This window comes from Silurus aristotelis (genome assembly GCF_946808225.1).
Source record: "Silurus aristotelis genome assembly, chromosome: 18".
NCBI lineage: Eukaryota > Metazoa > Chordata > Actinopteri > Siluriformes > Siluridae > Silurus > Silurus aristotelis.
In genome coordinates this window covers 13,955,320-13,972,003 of record NC_139591.1, presented here as the reverse complement: position 1 = coordinate 13,972,003, position 16,684 = coordinate 13,955,320, and the positions used below count along the sequence as shown (strand labels likewise).

Here is a 16,684-nt window from a genome sequence, read left to right as displayed (position 1 = left end):
GAAAGAAAATAAAACATGGAAGCCATTAGAGGTTTTTATTCCATGGAGGTTGTGTAATGGCGTGTTAAAGCACATTGATGCTATTTTTGTACTTTTCATTGTTCTGATATTACCGTGTAAAGGGACCGAAGTATTTAACAGCTCACATGGGATTCACCTGTTTGGTGTTTCTCTAATGGGATTTAAGTATGTCCTACAGAAGTATCATTAATAATATGTTTGTGCAATTATGGTGTGATTTAATGGTATTTTAATGAAACTTAAAGAGCGCTGTGATATTCCAGAGGCTGGAAGTAGAACAATTACTCTAATGGTGTACAATTAGTGAAAGTCACAACCTCCAAGACTCACCAATATATCACGTTTTATATCAGTTCTTATAAGTTTAGTAAAAAATTACACATCTAATATAATTTGGATTTATAACTGAACCAAGTGCATCTACATCTTTAAACTTCTACTAGATCTTTTTGGATTTTTTCCCCCTCAGCAGGAATGATCTTATTCACATGATCACAAACAAAAAAACTCCAATGCAACAGGATGGGGATTAAATCTTTACTTAAAAAACATAATGGAAATATTTCACATCTTTAGAAAAACAAACAAAAAAAATGATTAAGATTTTACAAGTTTAATTCAATCGTTTAAACGTAAAAGATTCACCTACACATGACAGTCAAACTTTTTTTTTTTTTTTTTTTTAAACAGTTGGATGAACAGTAATATGTGACTTGCTGCTGGTCTCAAAGACGCTTTTCCGCTCTCTTATTGAAACCCTTCATGGTCACAGATCTGATGGTGAAATGAACTTTTTTTCCTTTCTTTTTTTTTTAACAAATTCATAAACTTTGCTAGATAACACACAAGAGAGATGCATACAGGCCCACCAATTATCTTTATAATTATTATAACAATAATTATATAATCAAAAGATAAAATTGTATGATACACAAATGTCTTCAAAAAAACAATTGCACATCCAAGAACTCCTGACCCCCCCCCCCCCCCCCCCCTGGATTGTTTAGGATACAAACTGCACATAGCCGACAGCATCCAGAGAGCAATCATAAATAAAAGTAAGACAAGACAAGATACAGGGCAGCAGACTGTCCTCCTCTCTCAATGGAGTCTCTTTTGCATTCAAACTTAAAAGGAACAAGAGCTTTTTTAGACAGAAATGAACATTGTCATAGTGTTTAAAGTGTTTGCGTGTTTTATCATGGGGTACAGGAGAGCGTATACATCTGCAACAATAATAATCCTATATCTGTACATATTTTCAACACAGCTCCCTAATTGTTTCTTAGCAGAAACAAGTAATGGGTACTGCAATTAGACCGGACTATCAGGAGGCCATCATACTGCAACAACTATCAAAATATCCAGATGTCGGATACAAAACGTGAGACTGCTATAGTTTAGGACCTGAACCCACTCTGAATGTAACAGAGTTGCATTTTGTGAGATTGAGTGTGCATCTGCGAGAGATCTACCCTGTCTGACGTGTGTGTGTCTGTGTGTATGTGTTTGGGTTGCTTGTGCTCTGCGAGACCTCTTCTTTCTGACAAGTCCTTCTGCTAAATGATGGGAAATTGCATATCTAAAGCAACTAAAAGAACACAATGCCCAGTAAGTAAAGGTGAATAGAGAACCATCAGGATTGAGATGTTGGTCCTTCTCTTGTGTAGATGTGTACAATCAGCACAAGACTTTGTGCCAACAGCGCAGGAAGACACCAGTGTTTAAATAAAAGGTGAAAAAAATGATTAAGGAGGCAAAGAACTGAGTAGAATAAGGGTGTGCCAGAAACCTACTTGGTGTCGTTTGTGGTATGTCTGCAAGTTAATGTGTGCTTCTTGTATTTCATCTTGTGTAAACACACTTGCAGGGATCAAATGATTTTTCTCACATTGACAGTGGCTGCCTGATCGAAGATCCCTCTAGACACAACCTCATTTTTTAAGTTTGGCAAATGAGTACAGTATGTTTATTTGATGCTACAGCAAGATATGCCTGCATCTCTAAACAACAAGGCAAAGGACAAGGGCATGCAGGCTGTAAAGAGGCTCCCAACACAAAATATATCTCCTGGACTTCAAGTACAAATTTGTGAGATCAAGTAATGGCATATATGATAGCATGCTAGTTTGCTGGAGGAATATTTTTTTTTTAACCTCTTGAGGTAAGGCATGTCTGTGTCTTGTGTTTGCAGGGTCCATTGGCATTCCCAGCTTTTACATGCATTCAAGTTACAACAGAGGCCAGACATATTTTGGCTTTTTTCTGGTATCATTCTTCTTAAAGAGCCCGTAGCTTTATCAAAATACGGTTCTTCTTGTTTATGACAAATTCTTAAGAATGTCGGTACTTCACATGTGATTAAAATATGATCTAGAATAAACAACAATGGGCAAATTTACACCAAGCACAAGTCAGACATCAGATGGGGTGCTGCTTTTTCTACAAATGGATTTTGCAGGTGCTGGGAATATCTCTTCAATTTAGGGGGGAAAAAAACACAATAAAACCATGACATTTTTCAGAGGCAGACTAACAGTAAAGTCAATGTTGGATAAAAACTTCTGCACCTTTTTTACTTTGAGCATTTCTGCATTCCAGTCTCAGAGGAACAGAGCAGGCCAATAATTACACTCAATGTTTGCGAGGATTCCACGCCCTGATCCCCCCAAACCTCCTTGTAGCGTGCTGAGAGTATGTACTGCTGGGAGGTGGGTTTGTTTTAAGGATAGTATGGCAAAGCTGGAGGTGAACAAGCTTTTTACAAACTCAGTTGCTCTCAAACAGCGAGAGCAGGTCATCATTGCTGTTGTTAGGGAGGTCAGGAGGACCCAGGTAGGTCAGCAGCTCGTCTGGGTTTGTTAGCTCTGGGAGCAGCTGGCGAAGCAGAAGAGGAAAGACGGTATTAGAGTTGTTGACCTGTCATCAATTTCTTAAGAATAGGCATAAACCAAATGACTCACATCAAGGCCGGGCTCAGTTACATCTCCTGGCCCCCCGGGGCCACCCAGGCCAAAGCTATCTGTGTGCAGCCGGGGATTCTGGTTGGAGTTGCGTGAATGCATGGGTCCTCCTGGCCCGCCCAGGTTGGAACTGCCGTGGAGTGTTTGATGCTGCTGTTGCTGCTGCTGCTGCTGCTGCTGTTGGAGAGGGTTGTGGGATGGGTCCATGCGACTAGAGTGGGGAATCTACAGCAAAAAAATCAAAAATAAGGCCGATCAAAGAGCAGTAAGTGATCATGAAACTGCAGATGCATACAGAGAAAGAGAATACAGAGAAGCTTTGAATGTATAAAAGCAGAGATTTATAGAAGCAGCTGTCAGTGACATGGCTGAGGCTGCAGCAGATCATGCTGCTGCCTCCAGATCCAGTCAAGGAGCTCTTACTCTCACCAACAGCACACGAGAGGCAGTAAAAGATATCATCTACCTTTAGTGAGGTAGTGAATGCTATGAATGCAACTAATGCATGATAATACTATCGGGATTATACAGTTAATATCAAAATTACATGTGGGTGATTTTTTTTATCTAAATTATTATAAAATCTCTTTTTTTTTTTTTTTTGTAAAATCTTAAAATAAAATAATAAAAATACGATATCAATGCAGAAATAGTGTAGATGTGCTACCTGTCCAGACATGGAGTGCCCAACTGGTTTCTCAGTGGTCAGTAGGCCACTGGGAATATCGGCCTGGTAGGAGAGGGGTGGGGGTCCCGAGGAAAATTCGACCAAGTTTGGAGTGCCGGGAGCGTTGGGGAAGTCAGAGAAGCCAGGCTGATTGGAATATCCTGAACCAGCTGAGACACAGAAAACAAAGTGTATATACAATCAGCATTCAAGCGAAAATTGGACTGCTTGTCTGTCTACAAAGCTATAATTATTATTGTTCAAGCTATATTTTCATTTATAATTCATGACAGCTAGTGATCTTGTCTGAAGAAAGTTAACATGAGCTTCATATAAAATGTCTGAAGACAGCCTTGACGTTTTTAAACTGCCACTTATTCAGCATCATTTTGGCAACTCAGTATGCATAAAGGGAAGATTTATTGCGTTCAATATGCATGGGCTCACAGACATTCATAACTGATTGGTGTGAATCCCTGGCCTGTTTTGCTGCCTAGGGATTTGCTGTTTTGCTCTTGCAAATTTACAGCTACAAGAGACAGCACTAGGATTCATGAGACCTAATGAGATCATTATACAGTCAGTCATACTGTTTCTAAAGCACAAAGTATATTTTACAACCATAAAGTCAGCGTCAAAAACATAAAAAAAAAAAAAAAAAAAGAATAACCTTGGCTTGGGTAATCAGGTGTACTGCTGCTGCCACCTTGTGACATGGATTGGTACGGCGATGAGGCTGGGCCCAGTGCAGCAATCATCTCCATAACGCTAGGCAGGATCATGTGACTGGGACTAAGTGTGCGACATCGTTTCAACGCTGGACCATCTGGATCTTCTTTAATATGCAGGTCAGGCTTTACAGGGACTGGTTTCCAACTACACACTGGATCGATAGTGATCTCCTCATAGTCTGAACTATAAAAAGCAGATTCATGTTAAAGAGCACTGGACAGTAACTGTTTTAAGTTAACTGACCTAAAGTCATAGTGATTACTTACTTCTGGATATAGATGAGAATGCCCAGCATATACTGATCCACTTCTAGTCCCTCCAGAAGCGCTGTCTTACTGCAAAGACCAAAAGATTTGAGGATTTTCATAGAAGTTCATTCAGTCCAGTCTTTTATCATAAACTGTTATGGTAGTTCTGGTTTTTAACAGCTATGTTGCAATTAAAGTGGATGCGAGCAATTGCCTTGTTTTGAAAGTAAAACCATGTGCTTGATTTATAGGGATTCATAAAGAGTAAAATAAATAAGAGTAAACAAAATAATGCATGAGAAGCTATAAGGGTATTGCTATATTAAGATAATAGTTAATCTGGACAACTTTGGTGTTCTGCATGTAGCATTTCAAGCCAGTACTGATTGCAAATCGAATCGTACATACACAAAAGTAATCTTTAATAGTGAAAATAAGAGCATTTCCAAACACACAGTGTCAAGAAAACTTAGGGAATCAGGACTAAACAGCTGTGTTGCCTTAAGAAAACAAGCAAATGTCAGGCTTCAATTTGCTGGGCAGCAAAAAGATTCGACTCTGGAGCAATGAAAAAAGGGTCATGTGGTCTGATGAATCGTAATCGCTGTAATCAAAGGAAAAGGCGATCCGATTTAACCATTTTTTTTTTTGGTAGTATGTAATTGTAAACAGACCTAAAAATATGTTTAATAAAAAGCACATTGTGTAATTGCTTATACTTTACACAATTTAATAACACATGACCAGCTAGTTTGCTGGTTAAGTAAAAGTTTTATAATGGTTATTCTCCTCCAGCTGATGTGTGTAAGCTTTACCTTCTCAGGGTATGGTGGACATTTGCTTTAAACCATTAAACGAGTGTTTGTGCGTGTTAAAGTTTATGTAGGCCGTTAACTGACTGCCTCAATTTATAACTCACAAGCCATGCTTTAATAACTAACAGTGCCTAGGGGTTAAGCACTTCCTCTAATTCTGTTAACATGAAGTTACATGTAGTGCAACTATAAATATCCCGATGCAACAGAAAAAGACTCTTACTTGCAAACAGGACAGCGCCAAGTCCCTCTCTCACAGTTAAGCTGCAGGTACGACTCCAGGTCAAAACACTGCAAGGCAAACACAGGCACAGAGAAGGGAACATTTACATATCTATAAAAGCATGACATTGTTTTAAAAAGGTACAAAAACCAGTAATTAGAGCAACTAGTGTGCAGATTAATTGCCATTGCCATTTTATAGGCAACGCTCTATAGACCCAATTTACTGATATATAAAATACTCTCACCTGTATGTGCCTACAGTCGTGGCCACGCGCTGGAAGCTGGATGCGTCGGAAAGTGATTGGACACTTCAGGGAAACTTTGATGGCTGTCTGCTCCACACCATCCTCACCGTTTAGCCCAGGGGTTCCTGGTATGGTTCCACTGCTGAAGTTCCTCTTGACTAGAAGCAGAATAGTGAAGATGAATAACAGCAAAAATTAGTAATGTAATTGCACAAAAAAAAAAACAAACAAAAAATAACACTGTATGAACTGCTAAAACTGGGACTTACTTTTGGCGACACAGTGCTCGGCAGGTAAGAGCCTCTTCTTCATAAGACCCTGCAGAACAGACCGCACCGAGGGCCGGTGGACTAGCTGCAGCACGAACAAATGAGACTGGAGAAGAAGAGAAAACACATCTTTACAAATATATTTCATATACATACATACATATTTAAATATATAATAGTTTTGTAATAGCTGTGTAGCTCAATTTTTAATAAAGTCATGTTAAACCCAAACCACATAGGCACAAACACTTACACAGCAGCAGGCGGTGACTGTAATCTGGATGGTGTTCCGACCTGGCTGGCACACCTGTTTCAGGTAGAGAGGCTTGTGGGAGGTTTTGTTGTCTCCTCGCTCGATGGTAAGGGGCGTGGCGTTCACGCTCACTTGCACCGAGGCAGGCCAATTGGTGTTCATCTGCCGGTCCTCATGATGATAGCACTTAAACTGCAACTCCAGATCTGGCCTAGGAAAATAAAAACAGGGAATTATTGATACATTACAGCTGAATGACAAATGAATGGGCATCTGTGGTAACGGTCAATATTACAGATACTGATGTGGTGTTCTCTGGGTTGAAAGCACACACCCAGGCAAGCCAAAGTTGCTTACAATGAAATTTCCATTTGTAGTGTTTAAATTAGGGCTGCAACTATCGATTATTTTAGTAATCTTGTATTCTACAGATTAGTGCATCGATTAATCGATACTTTTTGTTTATTAAAGAGCAATAATCGATGCAAAATATACAAAAGAAAATAAAGACACGTCTCTTAAATTGAAGTAATTCGTTTCATTTTTAGAAAAATTTTTATTGCTGAAATTGCAGGCTGTAAAATCTAAACCCATTTAGTGCATGTAATTGGCATATTACATAAAAATGCAAATACAAATATATAAATATGTAAAAATAAATCAAATATATTGTCCTGAATCCTCTCCACACCTCTCACTGTTTTCTCCCTGTTCCTTCATTTTTCATTCTGCAGTGTCTTCTGTGTTTACCTGTCCAGTGGTCTCATTTATAAACGTGGCGTATGCACAAAACCAGGCTGAAAATGTGCACTTTCCATGCCAAGGTTGTGATTCATAAAAAGTTCTGAGCCCTGCGTACGCACAAAGTAAAAACAGAGAAGGGGAAACTGGCGACACAGATAGCGAGCACAATCTTTGCATGGAAAGTGGCATACACACGTTTCTAGCCACGTTTATGAGACACCAAAGCAGTCCAGAGTTTAGTGGTTGGTTGGTCTAGTGGTTGGTGCATCAGTAATAATGGTCTGTGGAAAACACAGGGCTCAATGTGTAGTTAAATAAACTAAACAAAGCATTGAGTTACTTGAGGAATCGTTTCAGCTCTAGTTTAAATGTGAGATGTGAGTAGTACAGTTGTGCACTTTTTTTTTTTTTTTTTAACAGTTTTTGTTTTCATATTAATATGCATTTTATAAGCCACTGTTGGTTATCTAGTGGTATTTATCATCATAGGCCACTTATCCCTAGTAACTAATAATTAACCCTATATACATATACTAATGCAATTATTACATACTAAATGAATACAAAACAATACATATCCACACTGTCAGAATAGAAAGATATCTTCATTCAAAGATACATTTATGTTTAAGCTAAGAATACAGACACCAAATCTTATTCCAAGAACTAAATATATACATTTATATTAAACACTTAGGATACAAATTATCACTCAAAACTTCAAGGAAAGACTGAGGACGCGTCAGGAGTTTGGGATTAGATCATGGGACAAGTCCCCCGTGTGCGGTAAGTGTGAACACTGTATCTGACCTCATCATGAGTGTCTTATAGACGGAGTCGCGCAGCTGGAAGACATGGTTGCTGACAGCCAGGTTGTGCTCCAGTCGGAAAGGTTCCAGCACCACCCCGTCCCGAACAGGGAAAGTCAGACGCAGGTCATCGCTTGGGTTCCCTGTATACAGAGGGCAGAGTTAGGCTGAGGGGGAAAAAAGGCATATCAAAGAAATACTCCTGCATTTTTCGTAGCGCATAAACTATAGACAGAGTTAATACAAAACCTTTTGGGGAAAGTCTAAAAATAACATTGTGTAATTTAAATGTACATAAAAGAGAGGTTTTCTCAACAATTAATATGGCAAATGTGCTTTTAGTTCTTGTTATCCCAATAAGGGTGTTTTTATTTGTTCAGATGTCATAAATATGTTCAAAGTAAAAAATCATTTGTATTTAGTAAACTGTTCTAAATGAGGGCTATAGAAAAATGTATTGTATTGCAGTACTAAGAGAGACTTTACTTAAACTGGATGAGCTCTGGTACCTGTAGGGGGCTGCATTGTGTTGATATTTGGCTTGACATCAGGGAGGAAGGGAGATTTCACATCCTGTCCAGGCGACATATAAGGTGGCATTGAGCTGCCAGGTGTCATGGGAGGAGTAGGGTTCCCTGGCAGGGGTGAGCTAGGGTAGCCAGGCATAGCCCGCCCAGGCTGAGGGAAAAAAATTTAAAGCTGTTACACATCAGAAATCGTACAAATGCTAACAATGAAATGCAAACTTCACACACACACAGTCTATACAGAAAATAGCTATCAAAAGCTAAACTAGTCACATGTACTACATTAGGCTAACCTACTGCTTTAGTGAACACATTTGCATTTTTGGAGGAAGTGTTCATTGTGAAAGTCAAACAGGGTGATTATGAAATTGTTAAATATTAACTGGACCTACATAGAGGAAAGGGAAGTGAAGAGAGAAAAATAAATATAGAGAGAATGGAAACTGACCCCGTTCACAGCCCCTTGGTTAAAAGTGCTGTACCCTCCACCTCCACCCACTCCTGTAGCCATACTTCCATGGTTGTTTCCTTGCCCGTTGAACTGATCTGCCTGAGAAACAAATTATTTATTTTAATGTCAGTCTATTCAATTTTAAATGGCTGTTAGTAAATATTTTATTCAGTGCTTCATGATCATTTTACATAATCACACGTTTGCTATTACAACACCACGCATTAATGGCTGTTCAGCATTTAGAAAAATAATATTAAAACAATCCTGAACAACGATTTGAACAGAACATTCGTACTTGTGGATCTTTTAAACCACAAACCACATCTGACTGGTCTTTGCTGTGTGCGACATTTACAAGATCTGTTCATGTTCACTGGGGCAGCAGCACGTATCAGATTCCAGCGCATTTGCTCTCACAAAGCAGCAGTTTGTCTACCACAAAATACAGACGCAGGAACCTCTTTGCCACGAAATCTGATACTGCTAGCTTGCTACAGAGCAGCATAAGCCGCTTGCAGAGAGAAGATGTAAGAGTTGTCAAAATCTTTTGAAAATGTATTCTGCTGTGATTGTTAGTAAGCAAACCATGGATGTTCCACCTTGTAATATTGGCCTGGGTTTCCTGGTCCTGCAGGATACTGGCCCATGTTGGTCTGCTGTAGCGGCATTCTGTGGCCCGTGTATGAAGGTGAAGGTGCAGATCGCTGTGGGCCAGGGCCATGGTACTGCATGGGTTGGCCAGGGTAAGGACCTGCACCTCCCATCCCAGAGCCATACTGTTGCCCTGGAAATCCCTGTGAGAGAAAACAGTTTATATGCATCAGAATAAATACTGAGGAAATATGTCATATTGTTTAAAGACAGAGGCCAGAGTGCCAAAAACACTGCTGTGAACAAGCAGTTTTTACTGATATTAAACAGTAAATATGCTCAAAAGTACTAAATATCAGTTTGTATGACTAAAAGCATCACCCTAGTACAACAATGTAATTCAGGATCTTGCACAAAGAAACAAATACTTTATATCTTTAATTTGTTAGATTAAAAATGTTCACAATATTTTCTAACCTTATTCAATTACAGCCAACAGCTCAAAGTTCAAAGACACAAAAGCAGTTCCTCTCCTCACTAACCTCAGAGTTGTAAGGGCGCTTCAGCCCCTGCTGGTGCCGTGGCGGAGGTCCCTGCTGGCCCCCGGGGTAACCGGAGTGTTGGGGCATACGCTGACCCGGCGAACCGTACATGCCTCCCATAGAGGGTGGTCTGGATCCCACCATCCCAGAGGAGGCCATGCCTGGTGGGCCACGGGGTCCAGGGTGGGGCATGAACTGAGTGCTGTAAGAGGAAGCACCACCCATCTGCAAGGGAAAAAATAAATAAATTAAAAAAAAAAAAAAAAAAAAAAAAAAAAAAAAAAAGTCAAATACAAAAAGGCCCCTACGCCCATCAGACCTAGCAGGCTTTAAACAATGGCTGGAGAGTTGCCTGCCACTGACATGCACTGAGCGTAGATAGGAAAACAACAACTAGGTCACCATCATGGGGAATCAAATCCGCTCTTAGCACTGCGGTTATGATGTGATGTCTACTGCTGGTCTGCCAGTATGTAAAGTCTGTTTTATTTATTTATTTATTTTTTTTTTTTTATGAGAATGATGGAAAGGCAGGGGAAAACATCTCCTTTTAAACTAATTAAAGCCATATTCTTGAACTGGAATTGTGTGATTTAAAGTTCCACCAGCAGGGGGGGCATATTGAGTTCGACCATAAACTTGTACCAGACAATGGCATGCTAAATTTCTAACAGAGTGCTCAACATATAAAAAGAAATTTGAGCTGAAATCTGTACACCTCCATCAACAAGAACATAACAGATGACATGCTCTTTGTTTTCCTGCTCTTTTATCGAATGAAGCAAGTGTCAAAACAAAGGTCACCTGGCTTTAGTCAAGTGACATTCCTTTTTGTGCAATAAAATGTCCTGTGTGGTCAAATGTGAGCAAGATGTGCTGATAATTAAACACACAAAGACGAACAGAAGATGCTCCTTACAGGCCCGTAGTTCATCTCCTGGTTCTGCTTTTCCTGTATTGCGGCAACAGTCGCCGTGGCAGTGGCGGTTGCTGTGGCAGCAGCGGCGGCGACAGCAGCGGCAGCAGCGGCCTGGGTGAAGTCAGTGGGAGGGCGAACGCCATGAGGAGGCATCCCGAGGGATCCGCCACCATTATTGGGGTAACTAAAAACACAGGCACAAACAATCACACAAACCTGTCATTCATGCTGACTCACATCATCTTCCTATTCAACACAACAAGAGACCATTACTGACTATCAAAAAACAGATGTTACATATTTGGGAACATGGTGTGCGTGCGTAGCTGATTATGCATGTCAGAGTCTGAACATATATTGCTATGCAAACGAATGTACAGGGGAGGGGATTGAGGGGGATGTGTGTGTCACTAAGTAGGTGAGTCAGTGCAGGGGCGGGACTCCTCTCTGACACATACCGAAGCGAGAGCATTCTCAGCCCCCGCAGTAGTGACACTGAACCAAAACAGTGATGTCGTCTTACTGCCTCACCATTCAGTGCCTGATCACAGCTCCTTTAAAAGTTAATTTATATGAGAACAAGGCTCTTACCTGCCACCATACGCAGGTCCTGTTGGGTAGCCTCCGCTTGGGCGGCCATACATCCCTTGCTGCATGTAACCCTTGGGCTCTGGGTAGCCCTGCTGCCCCATGAACTGGGGAGAGTTCATGCCAGGGCTGTTACCAGGCATCATGTGACCACCAGCTGAATTGCCACCCGGGCCCATAGGTGCACCAAATACCTAAAAGAGAAAGAGTACATTGTTAATTTACTTCACTATAATGTCTTTGAGTGGATTTCAAACTAAACATTAAAAAAGAAAAACAGAATTACACCAAGGTCTTCTGCACCAGAATCAAAACTTTAGTATCTGGACCGGCATCATCCAGACCAGATATTTTTCTATTGTACAGGTAACATTAAATATAAGTTAGAAAGAAAACACTTTGGGTGTTTTATTTAAAAAATGAAAAGTCTTGAGATGACATGGCACACTGAAGTTCATTATTTTCCAACTACAGTGCATTATTTCCCAAAGTGTTTTATTGCTTTTAGGAAGTACTGGTTAACAATTATAATAGTTTTCTTTTAATAAATTACACTATGCATTTTAACTGTTTATAGTTTGTGTTATCAATCATGTTTTAGCAGCTATTAATAGTCATATTAATAACATGAGAGACCACATTCATTCATTTTAAATAAGAGAGTCTCCTTACAAAAGATTCTTTTATTATTTATATATTTTTTAATCTTTAGCTTTTTTTTTTAGAACTACATTATTTAGATCATCTACCATACAAGTAAATGTTAGTTGTTACTACAGCTATACAATAGTTATTACTATTACAAATACAATAATAGAAACCTGCGACCTGATTTACAGTTAGAACATCTGCTGTTACAAAAATGTAAATCAACAACTTCTGAACATTTAGTTTTGAGAATTGAACAACACAGTGGTACATTTCGATCTGAACTGAAATCTCTTCAGATGCTGCTGAGGCCAGGCTTACCTGGCTGGGTGAAGGACTGGTAACCCCCCACACTGTGGTTACCACAGACAGGGAGCCGGGGGGCTGGTTGGTGCCTTGCTGCCAGGACGCTGGGTCATAGGGGTACGAGCCGTCACTGTGGGAAAGGGACAGCAGACAAGGACGTTAAGGTTAGGATTAGCAGAAGAAACAGAAATGCTAGACATTTTCCCTCTTTGTGTTCAACGCTGCTTCCTTTTGAGCATGTGACCGGGCAGGTGGAGAATGTTTGCTTTACCTGCTGTACGCTGATCTGATTGCCGAATTGACAGGGCTAAAATGACATAATGGAGTTTTGCGCTCATTTCTTCATGTGTTACTGACAAATGGCGTTAACAGAGACAGCGTATGAATGAGAGAGAGAAAGCATGCGTGTGTGTGTGTGTGTGTGTGTTTGTGTGTGTGTGTGTGTGTGTGTAAATGTGCATTTGGAAGTCTTTGTGTGACTTGAATGTGCTACAGCCACATGCTCTAGAGGTGCATGGCGCAATGTTTCCATGGCGACTACAGTCACTTAGAGACAGGAAAAAGTAGCTATGCCAAGGGAGGGGTGTGTGTGTGTGTGTGTGTGTGTGTGTGTGTGTGTGTGTGTGTGTGTGTGTGTGTGTGTGTGTGTGTGTGAGAGAGAGAGAGAGAGAGAGAGTGAGGGAGGGAAGGAGCCTGTGTATGTGTGTGCTCACGGTTTTGTGTGTGTGTGTGTGTGTGTGTGTGTGTGTGTGTGTGTGTGTGTGTGTGTGTGTGTGTGTGTGTGTTAGAGTACCTACTGTTTTCTGCATAACTGGATCAAACCAGATTGCTCTCATTTAATCTTTCCAAAATTAGCCAAACTACATTAGGCAGTGCAGCAGATCAAAGTGGAGAAAATACAGCTGGTAAAAAATATCAGCATGCGAATACACACATCTCATTTTGCTTCAAAATGAAACTTAAATATCAATTCTGTTACTGTATAAGCAGCCTAAAGACAAAAATACCAAATTATTTCCTGTGTACAACACAGAGCACAATAGAGAACAATATTCTGTCGATTTAATTTAGCATAGAGAATATTGGGTGCTGAAGTCGAATCCACAATAAATGTTTAATTTTATCTTCACAACATGGCCAACAGTGAGCTCTTTATACATGGCACAGCTGTAAGCTGAACGTTTAACCTTGAGCATCCTATCACACTCGATATTAACAGCATCGCTGTATTAGCTACAGAGCCTGGCTGAACGCATTTCTAGCTCAACCAGTATTCGTTTATCACTGGCCTCGCAGCCCAATGGATATTGGGGCTCTGCGGTGGCTCTGAGTGATGGCCTCCAGCGGTTGGCAGTCATCACAGGATTTGTAGAGTCGTGTGAGCAGACCAGCTTGCCATCAATGACACAAAGCTTTCCACAGGAGGCTGATGTATTTTTTTTCTTCGAAAAAAAAAAAGAGAAGAAAATCCCACCAGATGCTCTTCAATCATACACCTCCACCCCCCTCCCCTGGCCAAACATCAACCCACCCGCACTGAAACAGGAAACCGCTGTTCCGGAGCCAAACCCAAAAGGCGCCCAATCAACGCAGCGCTGACAACACAGCCAATCAGAATTTAAATCAACGGCAAGGCATATCTGAGGCTTGGCGAATGACAGGCGAGGATTTGGCAGGCTGTTGAGGAGTAACGAAGCCATCACCACTGCGGTTCTTTTGTAAAGCAAATTTTCACTTTTCAGATTTGGTTAATTAGATTCCCCTTACCACTTGTACTAAATCCTATACACAAAGAGCACTATTACTAGAAGGAAAGAATCATTTCGGTTCAGCAATTCAGCAATCTCAGATGTTATTTGATGTATCTTAAATGTTGTAAATCTTAAATGAGTGCCTGGTGTGTTACATCAGCAATACTGATAATCAAGCAGAAAGTTTGAGCATGTGGCTTTAGAGTCTTTTGGGAACATGAGGAACCGAGTGACAGATTGAAAAAAAAAAAAAATCAGGGGCTCGAGTGTGCCATTTTCGAGAAGGAAGTGTGTGTGGGTGAAGTGTGGAAGAGAGAGAGACACACACACACACACACACACACACACACACACACACACACACACACACACACACACACACACACACACACACACACACTGTACTGACACATGAGAAGAAAAGGAGAGCAGACAGTTTGTTCTTGCATGCACATGCAAACGCACAAACATTGCACGCACCTGTGTGGCGTTGGAGGCAGGGCAGGTTTCATGGAGTTGATGGGGTTCATCTGAGGAACGTGGGGGTCAGCGGAGAACCCCGAATCACCTCAACCTGGCAGGCAGTCTGAAAGAAACAAAATGTCAGATTGACTGAAACAAAAAGGTGTTTTTTTTTTTTTTTTGGTTATGAGTCACTGAGGGCATGTGGTGTTGAGAGCAGTGGCATTGTGCAGTTTTACTTTGATGGCGGCAGTTCAGCCCCTTCAGCAGAACGGGTTAATCACCAAGCGCAGAGCACTGGGACCCATCTCCACTCACCCCCACACTTCAATAACACACATTTCGCAAGCATTGCTCGAGCTGCACCAATCACAGCACAAAAAAAAAAAAAAAAAAAAAAACACACACACACAAAGAAACCGTTTTTTCAGAATGCACACAATCCTCTCAGAATCCCCTTAGTGATGGGGATGGAGATCAGAGAGAACTCGTTTCCGGCTGGATAGCTCAAGAAAACAAAAGACAAAACAAAAGACTGAGGGGTTTTTTTTGTGCGCGAGTTACTAGAGGGACAGAGAAGATAGATTTTAGAGGTGTTTGTGGACAAGCAAGTAGAGCCATGCTCCAAACATCACTGGCTGGTTGTAGATTCCTCCTCTCCATCGAGAGAGAAGGAGAGGGAGGGAGACGAGGGGGCTATTTATAGCGCTTTGATTTTAAAAGGAAGAGAAAAATGCAGTGTGGAAAAAGCAGCTCAGGATCTTGTGGTGGTATGTGTGCGAATCAAGCCCTTCTTGAAGATAATGCCTTCAACCCCCCATCAATTATTCAGAGTGACCAGGGAAGCTTGTTAGAAGAAGTGGTGGCTTTGCTTGTCCCTTGGCTATCTGTGTGTGTGTGTGTGTGTGTGTGTGTGTGTGTGTGTGTGTGTGTGTGTGTGTGTGTGTGTGTGTGTGTGTGTGTGTGTGTGTGTGTGTGTGTGTGTGTGTGTGGATTGCACTCGTTAAGTAATGACATCACCCCCACCTCCAAACACACACACACACACACCCCTTCATCAAAGCGTTATCCTATCCTTTTCTTTTGTTCAATTCCCCTGTGTCTGTCTCCTATCTCGAGGGTAAGCACCATTAACAGACATGCTAATTTGCTGCCAACATCAGTGCCTGTCAACCACCCACCCCTCCAACCCCAAATTCTCCACCCCTTTCTTTCCCTCTCTCTTTCTGTACAGATTTAGGTCAGACGCCCTACAGCTCGGAAAAGATGGAAGGAGAAGAGGCTGAGAGGGGAGGAGGGGAGAGACAGAGTTTATCCGTGAGAGGGTCACCTACAGGGATAATGAGAAGAGGAGTGAGAGAAATTATGCGCGCCTATATTGTACTGTGCAAAAGACTTGGGCCACCATTCGATTTGTTGCTTTGGCAATGGTATAATTACCATATATAACTATTTCCCAGTCTCTTTAGTAGTATACAACCAGAGAATGCAGGAAATATGGATGCAGTATTAAAAAAAAACTTAAGTGGCAAGTATGTAGTGAGATCTCCCATCACACTTGAGAATGAGCAGAAACCTGGTTCTCATAAACCTAAATGGAATGAAACCCTAATTAATGCCATTGCTAACACCTGTATGTGGCTGTATATACCTAGCTCAGCATAGAACAGCTTCATTCATTCGGGACGCCAAGTTGACCCTTCTACAATCTAAAGAAGATCAGTAATGGTCTTTGTGGAATGGCAACACACACACACACACACACACACACACACACACACACACACACACACACACACACACACACACACACACACACACACACACACACACACACACACACACACACACACACACACACACACACACACACACACACACACACCACTTGAAAAGACCGAGATC

At 41.1% G+C, this 16,684-nt stretch overlaps 1 protein-coding gene across 1 annotated transcript in view; it reads right to left on the bottom strand.

Moving 5' to 3' along the window:
• Window positions 1–544: 544 nt before the first annotated feature.
• The window catches only part of zmiz2 (zinc finger, MIZ-type containing 2), a 35,047-nt gene continuing 18,907 nt past the window's right edge, over window positions 545–16,684 (bottom strand). The window contains exons 2-19 of the mRNA XM_083569307.1: window positions 14,798–14,903; window positions 12,582–12,696; window positions 11,616–11,806; window positions 11,025–11,208; window positions 10,106–10,330; window positions 9,572–9,766; window positions 8,967–9,068; window positions 8,501–8,669; window positions 7,993–8,134; window positions 6,439–6,649; window positions 6,186–6,291; window positions 5,917–6,074; window positions 5,670–5,737; window positions 4,650–4,718; window positions 4,322–4,566; window positions 3,652–3,821; window positions 2,985–3,209; window positions 545–2,898 (exon numbers count right to left, since the gene is read on the bottom strand). Coding sequence (XP_083425433.1) covers window positions 2,791–2,898; window positions 2,985–3,209; window positions 3,652–3,821; window positions 4,322–4,566; window positions 4,650–4,718; window positions 5,670–5,737; window positions 5,917–6,074; window positions 6,186–6,291; window positions 6,439–6,649; window positions 7,993–8,134; window positions 8,501–8,669; window positions 8,967–9,068; window positions 9,572–9,766; window positions 10,106–10,330; window positions 11,025–11,208; window positions 11,616–11,806; window positions 12,582–12,696; window positions 14,798–14,847 — 2,733 coding nt within the window. The 5' untranslated portion in view covers window positions 14,848–14,903 and the 3' untranslated portion in view covers window positions 545–2,790. The remainder of the gene's footprint in view (window positions 2,899–2,984; window positions 3,210–3,651; window positions 3,822–4,321; window positions 4,567–4,649; window positions 4,719–5,669; window positions 5,738–5,916; window positions 6,075–6,185; window positions 6,292–6,438; window positions 6,650–7,992; window positions 8,135–8,500; window positions 8,670–8,966; window positions 9,069–9,571; window positions 9,767–10,105; window positions 10,331–11,024; window positions 11,209–11,615; window positions 11,807–12,581; window positions 12,697–14,797; window positions 14,904–16,684) is intronic.